Source organism: Mustelus asterias, chromosome 17, assembly GCF_964213995.1.
Source record: "Mustelus asterias chromosome 17, sMusAst1.hap1.1, whole genome shotgun sequence".
Classification (NCBI taxonomy): Eukaryota; Metazoa; Chordata; class Chondrichthyes; order Carcharhiniformes; family Triakidae; genus Mustelus; species Mustelus asterias.
This window is the reverse complement of record NC_135817.1, coordinates 75,550,826-75,565,680: the sequence shown is the minus strand read 5'-3', so window position 1 is coordinate 75,565,680 and position 14,855 is coordinate 75,550,826. Positions and strand designations below refer to the sequence as shown.

General features: G+C 47.4%; 1 protein-coding gene across 4 annotated transcripts in view; it reads left to right on the top strand.

The window, feature by feature from the left end:
- LOC144506201 (cell adhesion molecule DSCAM) overlaps window positions 1–14,855 on the top strand; it is a 518,357-nt gene that overhangs the window by 408,884 nt on the left and 94,618 nt on the right. For all 4 annotated transcript variants that reach the window (XM_078232062.1, XM_078232059.1, XM_078232061.1 and 1 more), the window contains exons 17-19: window positions 3,551–3,697; window positions 5,476–5,631; window positions 13,335–13,468. In XM_078232062.1, the coding sequence (XP_078088188.1) occupies window positions 3,551–3,697; window positions 5,476–5,631; window positions 13,335–13,468 (437 nt within the window). The remainder of the gene's footprint in view (window positions 1–3,550; window positions 3,698–5,475; window positions 5,632–13,334; window positions 13,469–14,855) is intronic.

The following is a 14,855-nucleotide window of genomic DNA, read 5'->3' as shown; positions in this document are numbered from 1 at the left end:
TCTTTCATGCTTTCTCATCTTTCTGCCTTCCTTTCAGTTTTTCTTTTCCCTTATCTTTCACCCTTCTCTTTCCTCTCTCCATCATTTCTGCCCCTCCCTTTCATCTCTCATCTCTCACTTTCCCATTTTTTGTCCTTCCCTCCCTTGCTTCATTCCGGCACGGTGGCACAGTGGTTAGCACTGCTGCCTCACAGCACCAGGGACCCGGGTTCGATTCCCAGCTTGGGTCACTTCCTGTGTGGAGTATGCATGTTCTCCCCATGTCTGCGTGGGTTTCCTCCGGGAGCTCCGGTTTCCTCCCACAGTCCAAAGATGTGTGGGTTAGGTTGATTGGCCATGCTAAAATTGACCCTTGTGTAAATTAGCAGAGTAAATATGTGGGGTTACAGCAATAGGGCCTGGGTGGGATTGTGGTCAGTGCAGACTCGAAGGGCCGAATGGCCTCCTTCTGCACTGTAGGGATTCTCTGATTCCACTCTTCCCTCTCCCAACTCTTGCGCTTATTGAAGTGGTCCGGCTGACACAGACAGAAGCTCTCGCCCACTATGAGTAGTAGCCAGAACCACTTAATGAGTGGGATTGGCCTTGAGGGGCATGAGAGGGGTTTTTCACTGATTTGAGTCTTCACATGAGAATTGTGCCCCCAAAACACTGACTGGCTTTGGCAAGCATGGATTGTTGTCATATGGGAGAAGTTTCTAGAATCCCTACAGTGCAGAAGGAGGCCATTCAAAGATGTGCAAGATTGAGAGGATTGGCCATGCTAAATTGCCTTTTAGTGACCCAAGGTGTGTAGGTTATGTGGGTTAGCCATGCTAAATTGCTTCTTAGTGTCCAAAGGTGTGCAGGTTAGGTGAATTAATCATGGTAAATTGGCTCATTGAGTCTGCACCGACTCACCGAAAGAGCATCTTACCCAGGTCTAGCCTCCTGACTTATCCCCATAACCCCACACATTTACCGTGAGGGAGGTACGGACCAGCACAGCTTTGAGAACCTGGGGAAGGATGAATTAGAATCCAAGGCTGTAATCTGAACACAACGGGGAAACAGGGAAGAACAGTCAAAGCTGATGAGTAAGAAGAAAGGAAAGTTCAAAGGATGATCAGATACTGTACAAGCAAGAGGGAGAGAGTAGGGCAGGGGAATTAATTTTATATTTCTCCCACAGAAATAATAGCTGAGCCAGAGACTTTGGCTTTGGACGATTCTCCCTTTAAATGTACAGAATACAACATAAAGGTGGTTGGGAAAGATACTTTAGCCTTCCTACAGTGCCCCCAGCTGGTCAGACACCAGGATAGGTGACTGTCAGAAACAAACAATACATTCAGCACAAACACTGAGAAACATGAGTGAAAACTAATGAAAAATATGTGGAAGATTTAGAATTGTTTATTCTTAACCATTTCTCTTTTAAGTAATAACTCGGCTCATATTAAAATTTGATCTGTTTGCTTTAAACCTTTTAAATCATTGCATTTGTAAGTTATCTTAGAGAACAAAGAACAAAGCAAATTACAGCACAGGAACAGGCCCTTCAGCCCTCCAAGCCTGCACCGACCATGCTGCCCGACTTAACTAAAACCCGCTACCCTTCCGGGGACCATATCTCTCTATTCTCATCCTATTCATGTATTTGGCAAGACTCCCCTTAAATGTCACTACCGTATCTGCTTCCACTACCTCCCCCGGCAGCGAGTTCCAGGCACCCACCACCCTCTGTGTGAAACACTTGCCTCGTACATCTCCTTTAAACCTTGCCCCCGCGCACCTTAAACCTATGCCCCCTAGTAATTGACTCTTCCACCCTGTGAAAAAGCTTCTGACTATCCACTCTGTCCATGCCCCTCATAATCTTGTAGACTCCTATCAGGTCGCCCTCAACCTCCGTCGTTCCAATGAGAACAAACCAAGTTTCTCCAACCTCTCCTTATAGCTAATGCCCTCCATACCAGGCAACATCCTGGTAAACCTTTTCTGTAGAGCCCACCCTTTCATGCTTTCGGCTGAGATCTTAATTCGCTCAAATCCCATTCACTCACACAGAGTTTACATCAAGCTCATTATCCCTGACGGGAAGTTCCAGTTCCGAGAGAAGTTTATATCTCCTTTGAAAGACGGAGGCTGAGGGGAGACCTGATAGAGGTCTATTAAATTATGAGAGGCATAGACAGGGTGGATAGTCAGAGGTGGAAGTGTCAATTACAAGGGGGCACAGGTTCAAAGTGAGAGCGGGGAATGTTTAAGGGAGATGTGCGGGGAAAGTTTTTCATGCAGAGAGTGGTGGGTGCCTGGAACCCGCTCCCAGAGGAGATGTTGGAAGTAGGCACCTTAGCAACATTTAAGAGGCATCTAGATGGGTACATGAATAGGGAGGAAATAGAGGGATACGGACCGAGTATCCGAAGGGTGGCAGAGTGGCACAGTGGTTAGCACTGCTGCCTCACAGCGCCAGGGACCCGGGTTCGATTCCCAGTTTGGGTCACTGTCAGTGTGGAGTCTGCACATTCTCCCCGTGTCTGCGTGGGTTTCCCCCGGGTGCTCCGGTTTCCTCCCACAGTCCAAAGATGTGCGGGTTAGGTGGATTGGCCATGCTAAATTGTCCCTTAGTATCAGGGGGACTAGCTAGGGTAGGTACATGGGGTTATGGGGATAGGGCGTGGGTGGCATTGTGATTGGTGCAGACTTGATGGGCCAAATGGCCTCCTTCTGCATTGTAGGGATTCATGAGTAAGGACAGAGTTTATTTTTTAGTTAAGTTAGGGCATCATGATCGACACGAGCTTTGAGGGCTGAAGGGCCTGTTCCTGTGCTGTACTTTTCTTTGTTCTTTGTTCTCCAAAGAATTGTTGTTACATTGAGCTCAGGGAACCTGCTTGCCCATCCGTCTTTCCCTTTTCCAATACCAGTCGGACATTGTCCCTCTCATGCAGACCACCTGAGTGATCTGGCCACTCGCCTATTGTAGACCCATGTCAAGAAGGGACACTGAGACATTGGCCTGAATAGGGCAGTCAAAGTATTGAGCGATGGCAAAGACACTGGCTGTTCCTGGCTCTGTGCGTTCCAGAATTACACAGCGAATGAGTCCTTCAACACAAATCTTTTCATTCAGTCTTGGGACATGGGTGTCGTTGGCAAGGACAGCATTTCTTGTGTTTCCCTTGTTAGCCTTGAGAAGGTGATGGTGAGCTGCCAACACAGTAATCTGTGGGGTAATGCACTCCCACAATAGCTTTCTCTTTGGCACAGTTTGATACAGTTGAGCCACTTCAGAGGTCAGTCAAACTGGTGTGGATCTGGAGTCACAGGTGAGTGAGGCGGCAGTTTTCTTTCCCTGAAATACATTAGTGGATCATAAGGTCAGCATGTTTAGAAGTAACGCAGCATTCAGTGTCACACTTGGTGATGCCACAGTATTTGCCTCATATGGGAATAATGGATCTGCTTTCACCCATATTTCTGGCCTTAAGAGTGTCGGAACTCCACTGGATTTGTGCAGAATTTTTTACTCATGCCTTTTGCTTGTTTTCTTTCTCAATGGCAGTACCCAGCCGACCACCGGACAATGTCCAAGCCAGTGCCACATCTCCAGAGGTCATCTCACTGTCGTGGTCGATGCCACCAAAGGAGGCTCTGAATGGGATTCTCCAGGGATATCGAATTATTTACTGGGCAAATCTCCCAGATGGAGGTGAGTTATCTGCAGTAATCTGTGCGTAGTATCAGTCGCTCCTGACAATCATCAGCTCCCTTGCCTTTCTACATCCCTGACTTCAACAGAGAGGCTGATCAGAAGAGGGGAACCAAGATGGTGCATCGCCATCATTCACAAATGTCTACAATATTACCTTCTTAACTTATTTGTAACTTTGAACAGTAAGTAATGCCCATCTTTCAATCCAGATGCCCTTTTATTATCTTGTGAGCAATGGATTTGAATTCAAAATCAGAGCCATTCTTTGTCTTTCATTCAGTCATGTGATGTGGGCGTCACTGGCTAGGCCAGCATTTATTGCCCATCCTTAATTGCCCTTGGGAAGGAGGCGGTGAGCTGCCTTCTTCAACTGCTGCGGTCCCTGAGGTGTAGGAACACCCACAGTGCTGTTAGGGAGGGAGTTCCAGGATTTTGACCCAGCGACAATGAAGGAACGGCAATATATTTCCAAGTGTGCGGCTTGGAGGGGAATGTGCAGGTAGTGGTGTTGCCATGTGACTGCTGCCCTTGTCCTTCTAAATGGTAGCGGCCGTGGGTTTGGAAGGTGCTGTCTAAGGAGGCTTGGTGAGTTCCTAACACAGTATGTTGATGCCTCCAGATTCTGTTAGTAAATGCAAGGAATACCAGTGCATGCCTCATTCCACAACATGAGACGGCGGGGGGGGGCGGGGGTAAACCTTTCGAGCAGAGCCGTGTCACCCCTGACAGACAATATGCATTTGCCTTCTACTCCAAAATGGTCCAAAACTGCCTCAAATTTCTCGTCAGATGCTTCCAGCTGTGAAAGAAAGGATTTATCTCGTCCACTTGTTTGGATTTAAACGTTGGCTCCAGATCAAAGTTGAACCCAGGACCAAGAGACCAAACCTCCCCTAACCTGGTTTGACCTTTTCTGTTCTGAAGGATGTGACTGAAGCTGGAATATAGTTGTTGGTATAAGCACCCTTGGGTGACCCTGGAGTGGGAATGCATGATGCCTCCAGGTACACTTGAGTCCTTTGTGAGGGGTCAGTACCTTAGGGACAGGAGTTAATAGACTTAAGGAAAGAATTCTGTGTATTTAATTTGATTTGTTTCCTTTGGTTATTGATTCATTGATTTATTGATTTTGCCACTTTAAAAATGGACACTCTTTATTTCTAATTGATAACTCAATCATCCAAATTGGAACTGAAAAAAAAGAGCATTGCCAAGGAAGAAGCACCTTCTCATGTCTGGCCAATAGACAATTCTCCCTGTGCGAACCCAGACCATCATTAGAATCATAGAATCTCTACAGTGCAGAAGGAGGCCATTCGGCCCATAGAGACTGCACCAACCACAATCCCACCCAAGCCCTAATCCCATAACCCCACACATTTACCTTGGTAATCCCCATGACACTAGGGTCAATTTTATCATGGCCAATCAACCTAACCCGCACATCTTTGGAGTATGGGAGGAAACTAGAGCACCCGGAGGAAACCCTCGCAGACACGGGAAGAATGTGCAAATTCCACACAGACAGTGACCCAAGGCTGGAATTGAACCCGAGTCCCAGGCGCTGTGAGGCAGCAGTGCTAACCACTGTGCTGCCGTTACAGTTGACTGATGGGGCCTCACAGTGGGATCCTTGGCTGACTTTCCCACTCTTTGGTCTGGGAGTGCGAACATCAATGGTACACCCTCACTGATCTCCCGCTTACCTTCCCGGCGTGTTAAAATATTTGATTGGCCAATCTCACCATTTTCTCTTCTCGTTTGCTTTGTGTCAGAGCTCGGAGAGATTAGAAACGTCACGACCACCCAGGTCAAGTTGGAACTGGATGGGCTCGAGAAGTTCACCAACTACAGTATACAGGTGTTGGCATTCACCCGGGCAGGAGATGGAGTCAGGAGCGAGCAGATCTTTACCCGTACCAAGGAGGATGGTAGGTTAATGCCAACAACACTCTAATCAATATATATTTTCTGCGCAACTCTGTTTTTGTGAAATCCCGTGCTCTTGTCACAACCTTCTGAAGTTTTTCCCAGTGGCAACACATGGTCACACGCCAATTAAATGAGTACTGTGGCAGTAATGCCAATGCAAAACTAAAACTCCAACTGTTCTGATATCAGGGCTGTGTGGTCAATAGTCATGGTAGCCATTAGTGTGAGGAAACTTTGCTTATTTGCTGCACACAGCCTGTGGTCTCTTGTGTATGAAAGATTAAGGGTGATTTAATTAAGGTGCTTTGGACAATTAAAGGTGCTGATAGGTTAGACAGAGAGAAACTATTTCCCCTGGTCGGGACTTGGCCTTGAAATTAGAGCTCGGCCATACAAGGCATGGGACTTTAGCTGAAAAATTCATATCTGCAACTGTGGCAAAGCAGGAACTGTGAGCTGGAAGATTGATTTGAATGAACTCCCAGGAGTTTAGGCAATTTATCAATTCCCAACCAATGCTCATGGCCGCATTAATAATCATGGCATTTTTTGGGCACACGCTACAAATTGGGGGTGGGGAGGTTGCCAGGAGGGTGGTTAAGGAATTCAGCACTGGCCACTGACTGTTGTGGACAGCCAGACTTTCTAGGCCACAACATCTGTATCAAGTAAAATTGGCCCCTTCTGTAAGAGCAGGAGCCTGGGTGGCGAGAACATGACCACCACCAGTGGGGCAAAGTGAGGGAAGGATGCGCAAGAATCCAGGGTTCCCATGAGATTGTAGAGCTGTAGGAAGTTACGGAACCAGGAAGTGGTGAGGCCACTATGGGAGTTAAGTACAAGGGTAGAAATTTTACATTTCAGCATTAGAACCATAGAAAAATTACGATGCAGACAGAGGCCATTCAGCCCATCATGTCTGCGCCAGCCAAAAAAAGAGGAAGAAGGAAACTGGACTCTTATTTTAATCCCGTTTTCCAGCACCTGGTCTGTAGCCTCGCAGGTTACAGCAATTCAGATACAGACCCAGGTACCTTTACAATGAGGTGAGCGTTTCAGCCTCAGTCACCAACTTAGGCAGTGAATTTCAGACACCCACCACCCCCTGGGTGAAAAGGTCTTTCCTCATGTCCCCTCTAATCATGGAGTCATTGAGGTTTACAGCATGGAAACAGGCCCTTCGACCCAACTTGTCCATGCCGCCTTTTTTTTTAACCACCAAGCTAGTCCCAATTGCCCACGTTTGGTCCATATCCCTCTATCCTTACCTTACCCATGTAATTGTCTAAATGCTTTTTAAAAGACAAAATTGTACCCGCCTCTACTACTGCCTCTGGCAGCTTGTTCCATACACTCACCACCCTCTGTATGAAAAAATTGCCCCTCTGGACACTTTTGCATCTCGCCTCTCTCACCTTAAACCTATGCCCTCTGGTTTTAGACTCCCCTACCTTTGGGAAAAGATATTGATCTGTGCCCCTCATTATTTTATAGACCTCTATAAGATCACCCCTAAGCCTCCTACACTCCAGGGGAAAAGAATCCCAATCTATCCAGCCTCTCCTGAAACTCAAACCATCAAATCCTCCTACCAATCGCCTTAAATCTATGCCCCCTTACCTGATCCCTCAGCTAGGCATGTTGTGATGCTGTGGATGCTAACTTTACAAAGCCACCGTTCTGATTACTCAGAAGGGAGAGCAACAATAACTTTTAACAGAGTGGAATATAATAAATAGGGCTTTACTGGAACATTATAAAACAAAATTTGACATCAAGCCACATGAAGAGATATTGGGACAGATGAACAAAAATTTAGTCAAGGAGGCAGGTTTTAAAGGGCATCTTCAGGAAGGAAAAAGTGGAGAGTTTTGGCCGAGGCAGCTGAAGACAATAGTGGAGTGAGAGGCCAGAATTCGAGGAAAGTAGATACCTTGGATGGTTTATTTATTTATTAGTTATTTATTAGTTTATTATGTTAACACTGCAATGAAGTTACTGTGAAAATCCCCTAGTCGCCACACTCCGGCGCCTGTTCGGGTACACTGAGAGAGAATTTAGCATGGCCAATGCACCTAACCAGCACGTCTTTCAGACTGTGGGAGGAAAGCGGAGCTCCTGGAGGAAACCCATGCAGACACGGGGAGAATGTGCAGACTCCACACAGACAGTGACCCAAGCCGGGAATTGAACCTGGGTCCCTGGCGCTGTGAGGCAGCAGTGCTCACCACCGTGCCACCGTGCCGCCCCTATCTCTGGTTGACTATAGCTTTTGGCGCAGAGACACTGAGGCCAATGATATAACCCCGACACGACCAAGGACGAAACCTCCAGCACTGACAAGGGATCACATTCCTGGCCTTGGCTGTATCTCGCGGCCCGAGTAAGCATTGAGCTTGTTGAGCACTTCTGAATAGGTGGTGCCCTTTTAAGGGAGATGTAAAAAAGCTTCAAGTTTGATCTTTCATTCTATGTGATATTACACTGCACTTGTTGAAGAAGCAATCTTCACGCCGACTCCTCAGCGCTTTGATCCACAGCACAGGACTGACGTTGTGAACGAGAGAGCCTCCGTGGAAACCACTTGCCCATTCGGCCGGCAGAAGAGATGTTTCCTTCCCTTTTAAAAAAAAAATTCAGCTGCAACTCAGAAGGAAGGTGATAAATAAGTTATAAAACAGGCACAGGCCTCATCATCGAGCTGTGCTGGTGATCGATCGCGAATTAATGAGAGGTTTTGACATTCACTGTCCGAGTCAGCATTCAGCCAGCCTTAACCTCCTGGGATATTCCCTGCTGCAGATGAGGCCAGGATTGATCGGGTGTGTATTTCTTTATAAGATTGTTTAATCGATTTCTTCCTCCAGCTCTCGCAGAGCTGGGATAAATAATTTTCATGCCATTGTTTGTCAAATTCTGGCTGAGTTGCGTTTGGATCTGACTGCCGTCAAGTCTGAAAAACAGCAAGGAATGTTTCTGAACGTTTTGTATCTGTCATGTTACTGTCGCAATGTCACGTTGCAATACAGCGGCTCTGAAACAAGCTAAGTAGGCTCTCCAATGGCTCCTGGCTGAGTACACGGAGCATGTTTTACTGGGAAGGAGAACCAACTCAACTAATTTCATCCAGTGAAGTTCCAGTGGTGGTACAATCACCCTTCAATGCCCTGGGTACAATTCGAGGGGATGAAGTAGCAGGGAGGGGACTGGCACAGAATCCCTATAGTGCAGAAGGAGGCCATTCGGCCCATCGAGCCTGCACCAGCCCACCCAGACCCGATCCCCATAACCCCATGTATTCACTGTGCTAGTCCCCCTGACTCCAAGGGGTAATTTTGTTTATCATGGCCAACCAATCTAACCCACCCATCTTTGGACTATGGGAGGCAACCGGAGCTTAGAATAGAATCATAGAATCCTACAGTACAGAAGGAGGCCATTCGGCTCATCGAGTCTGCACCGACAGCAATCTTACCCCGGCCCTATCCCCATAACCCCATGCATTTACCCTAGCTAGTCTCCCTGACACTAAGGGGCAATTTAGCACAGCCAATCCACATAACCCACACATCTTTTGGACTGTGGAAGGAAACGCCCAGAGGAAACCCACACAGACACGGGGAGAATGTGTAAACTCCACACAGTCACCCGAGGCTGGAATCAAACCCGGTTCCCTGGCGCTGTGAGGCAGCAATGCTAACCACTGTACCACCACGATCACCAGCTGGTGAGCTCTGCCACAATGTACAGGACTGTGGATTTTGGATGAACACAATCTGCCCCTTGGTGATTGTAGGCATCGAGATGATTGTGAGTAAAGTTGTTGATGACGGTCTCAGCTCCCTGGCGCAAATCATCGGCGCTCACTTTGAGGAGCTGCAGGACATCCAAAAGAAAATGGATAAATGAAAGAAAGAATCCTGTCAGTTGAGTGGCAGTTTCCTCAGGCTCACCTCCAAAGAACTAAGAACATAGAAAAGTACAGCACAGGAACAGGCCCTTCGGCCCTCCAAGCCTGCGCCGATCATGATGTCTGCCTAAGCTAAAACCGTATGCACTTATGGAGTCCGTATCCTTCCATTCCCATCCTATTCATGTATTTGTCTAGTTGCCCCTTAAATGCCGCTATCGTACCTGCTCCCACCACCTCCCCAGGAAGTGCGTTCCAGACATTCACCACCCTCTGTGTAAAAAACTTGCCTCGTACATCTCCTCTAAACTTTTCCCCACGCACCTTAAACCTATGTCCCCGAGTACTTGACTTTTTTACCTTAGAAAGAGCATCTGACTAGCCACTCTGTCCATGCCCCTCATAATCTTGTAGTCTTCTATCAGGTCGCCCCTCAACCTCCATTGTTCCAGTGAGACCAAACCAAGTTTATCCAATCTCTCCTCATAATTAATGCCCTCCAGACCAGGCAACATCCTGGTAAACCTCTTCTGTATTCTCTCCAAAGCATCCACATCCTTCTGGTAGTGTGGCGACCAGAATTGTGCACAATATTCTAAATGAGGCCTAACTAAGGTTCTGTATAGCTACAGCATGACCTGCCAATTTTTATACTCAATGCCCCGACTGATGAAGGCAAGTCCTTGGAAATCCTGCCGCATGGTATTTCAGACATCCTAGGTAATTCGAGGAGGTGGGGCCAGAGAAGAAGTGTTGGTGGCCCAATCTCCCAAGGGGAGTTTAGGATAAAATGCCAGCTGAGTGTGAGAACTGGCTGCCCATACTTCCGTAATCCCTATTTGAAGGCTGGCCATTTCAATTGCAAAGAGGCAAACTGTATCCGGTCTTCAAATTTTGGGAGTCAGTTATAAACCCCAATCGCTGGTCTTACGTTGTCTTGACCTTGGCATTCGTGGAGAAGGGCTAGAGGTGGCTGTGTGCGATTAGACCTCGCCACCGGCCGGGGCCTAGATCTCTCTCTGCCGGGGCTGCTGAGTGATGACACAACAGAGGTGTAGAGATCTCGGTGAAACTATGGATTGGATCCTTGACGTTGCTTGACAGCTGTCTCAAAGCTTTGGCCTTTTCCAGCTCCGTCGATGGCTATGTTATCCTGCAGTTCATCATTAATCCTGAACTACTCCCCTTGTAATTATAATTTTGATTTTGTAATTTAGTCTCTTATCCTGACAAGGCACTGAGGTATATGTCTTCTGTTATCCCAGTTAATCTTTGAAAGCCAGGGATATCCATTTAGTTATAATGAAATTCATCCACCACTATACTCTGGCGGTAGAACGGGGGAGACCTTAGTTTAAAGTGTGTTACCGTTTACATTCAATCTTGGTCTCTCCATGTGGCACTGAGGGAGCTGGGTGGGTAAGGGGGTCTACCCACCCTTGTTCTGGCCCTGTGTCAAATTTAAATCCCTGGGACCTAGTGTTTGTAATACAGAGGTACTTCCTTTACTTATAGTATCCTGTTGCCTGGGGGGCCTGAGTGTGAACCCAGATACTTGGGCTCCACATTATCTAAGTTTCTCCTATGATCTTGTGTAGCTCTGTTCAGTTTATTTATTAGTGTCACAAGTAGGCTTACATCAACACTGCAACAAAGTTACCGTGAAAATCCCCTAGTTGCCACACTCTGGCGCCTGTTTGGGTACACTGAGGGAGAAATTAGCATGGTCAATGCACCTAACCAGCACGTCTTTCAGACTGTGGGAGGAAACCAGAGCACCCAGAGGAAACCCACGCAGACATGGGGAGAACGTGCAAACTCCACACAGAGAGTGACCCAAGCCGGGAATCGAACCCGGGTCCCTGGTGCTGTGAGGCAGCAGTGCGAACCACTGTGCCACCGAGCTGCCCGTTGCTGATATCCTGCATGAGAGAATGAACACTGTCAAACCACACCTTACGTCTATGGCCTTATCCTGATGTTGAGGTTTGCTTTCATTAGCTGGGTGAATAGGGTGCTGATATAGGCTCTAACTTGTTATGTTTAGTTTCCCTCATCTTGTCGGGAGGTGGAAGATTGTATCTCCCCGAGACATCTGTGGTTGTCTTGACGATTCTCCTTCTTCCGATTGGTGGGGTCTCTTTGGTGGAAAAAGGGGTTAAATTCTCGGGCTTGAGTGGTAGCTCTGGTGTAGCTGGAGATGAGTGAGGCTGGTTTGGTTGTGAGCCCAAGCGTGGTGTGAGAATCCTTGGCTTATTGGCTCTTTTTAAAAAATCTCAATATCTCTTACTTTCTGAGGCCGTGTAGGCAAGAGAAGCAGCTACTTTGAAAATGCCTATTTGGGAGGTGTGGAAATTACACTGTATTATTGAATGGGGGGTATTCTGTCCTTCCCCGAAATACTCCGCCTCTGGGGAGGCCGAGGCTTAGGCCTCCCTACTATCCTGTTATTCTTGGGATCCGGGGGTAAGTTTAAATACCTGGGCTCTGTTTGATCCGTACTTTTCCCGTGCGGCTGTGTAGCTCTCTGGTAAATGCGTGGAGTAGTGGATAGGGCAGGGGATAGGGCCTGGGTCCTCTGTCAGAGAGTTGGTGCAGACTCGATGGGCCGAATGGCCTCCTTCTGCACTGTAGGGATTCTATGAATTCCAGATAATTTATTGATCAGTTATTTATTTACAGCAGCTGTTGTGATTTGAACCCTTGTCCCCAGAACGTAACCCTGGGCCTCTGGATTACTAGTCCAATGACATTATCGCAGCACCACCTTCTCCCCCTTATTCTATTCGCCACTACATTTCAACTTTAAGTTAATAATGGACAGATTCCCAGCCATTTCATTCAACAGAGCAAATTGTTGAAGGTAGCAGCGTTGCAGAGGTGCAGAGTCAGTGAATGAAGGAGAAGGGAGCGAATCAGGAAACTACCTGCAGAGGGCAGTGCCCTCAATTAGTCGCCTGCTTCATTTTCCAGATTCTAACATTCATCCTTAGAAAGATGAGAGGTCAATGATCTGAATGCAATGTCTCCATGTCTGAGTGTCCTGCACAATTAGGTACTGTGCCACAAATACCAGGATTCACCTCAGTAAGATTCTGGACTCCATATTATTAAAGACTTTATTAGGCTCGGGATCCATTCTCTGGAAAAAAAGAAAGCTAGCGGGTGTCCTAATAGATGGTGGCATGGTGACACAGTGGGTTAGCACTGCTGCCTCACAGGGCCAGGGACCTGGGTTCAAATCCAGCCTTGGGTCACTGTCTGTGTGGAGTTTGCAGATTCTCCCCATGTCTGCGGTTTCCTCCCACACTCCAAAAGACAGGCTGGTGAGGTGCATTGGCCGTGCTAAATTCTGCCACAGTGTACCGCACAGGTGCTGGAGTGCGGCGACCAGGGGAATTTCACAGTAACTTCATTGCAGTGTTAATGTGACTAATAAATAAACTTTACTTTTTTTACAATTGAAAGGGGTTTAATAAGGTAGGCACACGGAAGGTGTTTCCACTTAGTGGAGATTCCAAAACTAAAAAGTCCAACAGAAAATGTGGGGTAAACATCTCTATCCAGAGAGTGCTGAGAATGTGGAACTGCTCACCACTGGGTTTAGCTGAGTTGAGTTATATAGATACATTCAAGAGAAGCCAAATGTAGACTTGAGGGAGCAAGAAATAGATGGTTATATTGGTAAGGTCAGTCTCATGAGGGGTGTGAACACTGGCAGGGACCTGTGGGGCTGAATGGCCTCTAACTGGGGTCTTGGTTCAATGTAATAAATGTTGTTTTTTGTGTTAGTTCCAGGCCCCCCCGGTGGAGTGAAAGCAGCTGCAGCTTCTGCAACGAGTGTGGTCATCTCCTGGCTCCCCCCGCTGAAGATGAATGGCATCATCTGGAAGTACACCATATTTTGCTCTCACCCGTATCCAACAGTAAGGAACAGTTAACTGTGAACTCAATACTGCCGCGTTCGAACTGGCTGGGTTTATACTTATTGGGGTTCAGGTTGTGGGTGAACGTGTGAGCGAAGGGCAATTGGCCTCTCGATCCTCTGCAACAGCCCTCTGACCTAAGGGACTGCACTAAAATAACCCTACAGTTGATCATTTTCCTATCTTTCCTCTCATCCTGTGAGTGGTTATTGGATCAGTCTATTCAGGCCATCAGGCGTCTATTGCGATGCTATCCTGGCCAGCCTCCCATTCTGCCCCCTTTGTAAACCTCAGCTGAATCGAATCTATGCTGCTATCTGCTGGAGAGGCAGTGGCACAGTGGAATTATCACTAGATGATATCCAGAGACCCAGGGTGACGCTATGAGGATTCAGGTTCAAACCCCACCACCGATGGTGAAATTTGAATTCAGTAAAAATCAGGAATTATAAAAAAAGTCTAATGATGACCATGAGTTGATTGTTGTAAAAACCCATCTGGTTTACTGATGTCCTTCCCTGGTCTGGCCTACATGTGATCTAGACCCACAGCAATGTGGTTGACTGCCAAATGCCCTCTGAAATGGAGGGCAAGTTAGGGATGGACAATGAATGCTGACCCAACCAGCGATGCCCATAAAAATTAATTTAAAAAGACCCTAACTCACACCACCCCCAATGTCCCTGGCCCACCTCCATTCCCTTTCAGTATAGTAATGTGTTGAATTTAATCCTCTTCACAGCCTCTATCTATTATTTGAGTGGAGAGAGATTGCAGAACTCTATGGTACAGAGAGATTCTGGTGTCCTGTCTGAGGGACCTTAAGAGGATGGAGCAGACACAAGAGTTGCAAATGGCCTACTCCTGCTCCTATTGTTTGTGTATTTGTGTGTTAACCTCTTACAACTCTCCAAGATTATTACATCCCTCTGATCCTGATATCCTGAACATCATCAATTTCTTTTGCCCACCATTGGCTGCCATGCTTTCACTTTCAGTCGGTACTACCCTGAGGTTGGGAATTTGCTAAACTCTTCCGGCTCTCTCTCTTTTTCTCGCTCCTCCGTCAAAGCCACCTTGTAAGGGATGATTTTCTGGCTCTTCCCACCAGCAGGATCTTCCCGCCCTACTGATGCTGAACCCCCTGCTGCGGGTTTCCCAGAAGTGAGGTGGAATCAATGGCAAATCCTATTGGACAGCGGCAGGACCAGAAGATCCCACCACCGGCCAACGGTGGGGCTATCTCTCTCCCACAGCCAACAAACATGCTGCAGGGTTTTGGGGGGGGGGGGGGGGGTGGAAAGACCCCTCTTCCCCCACTTCCCCCACTCCACCGACATTTCTGGTCACCTGTCCTAAGGTCTCCTTAAGTGGCTCATTGTCATTG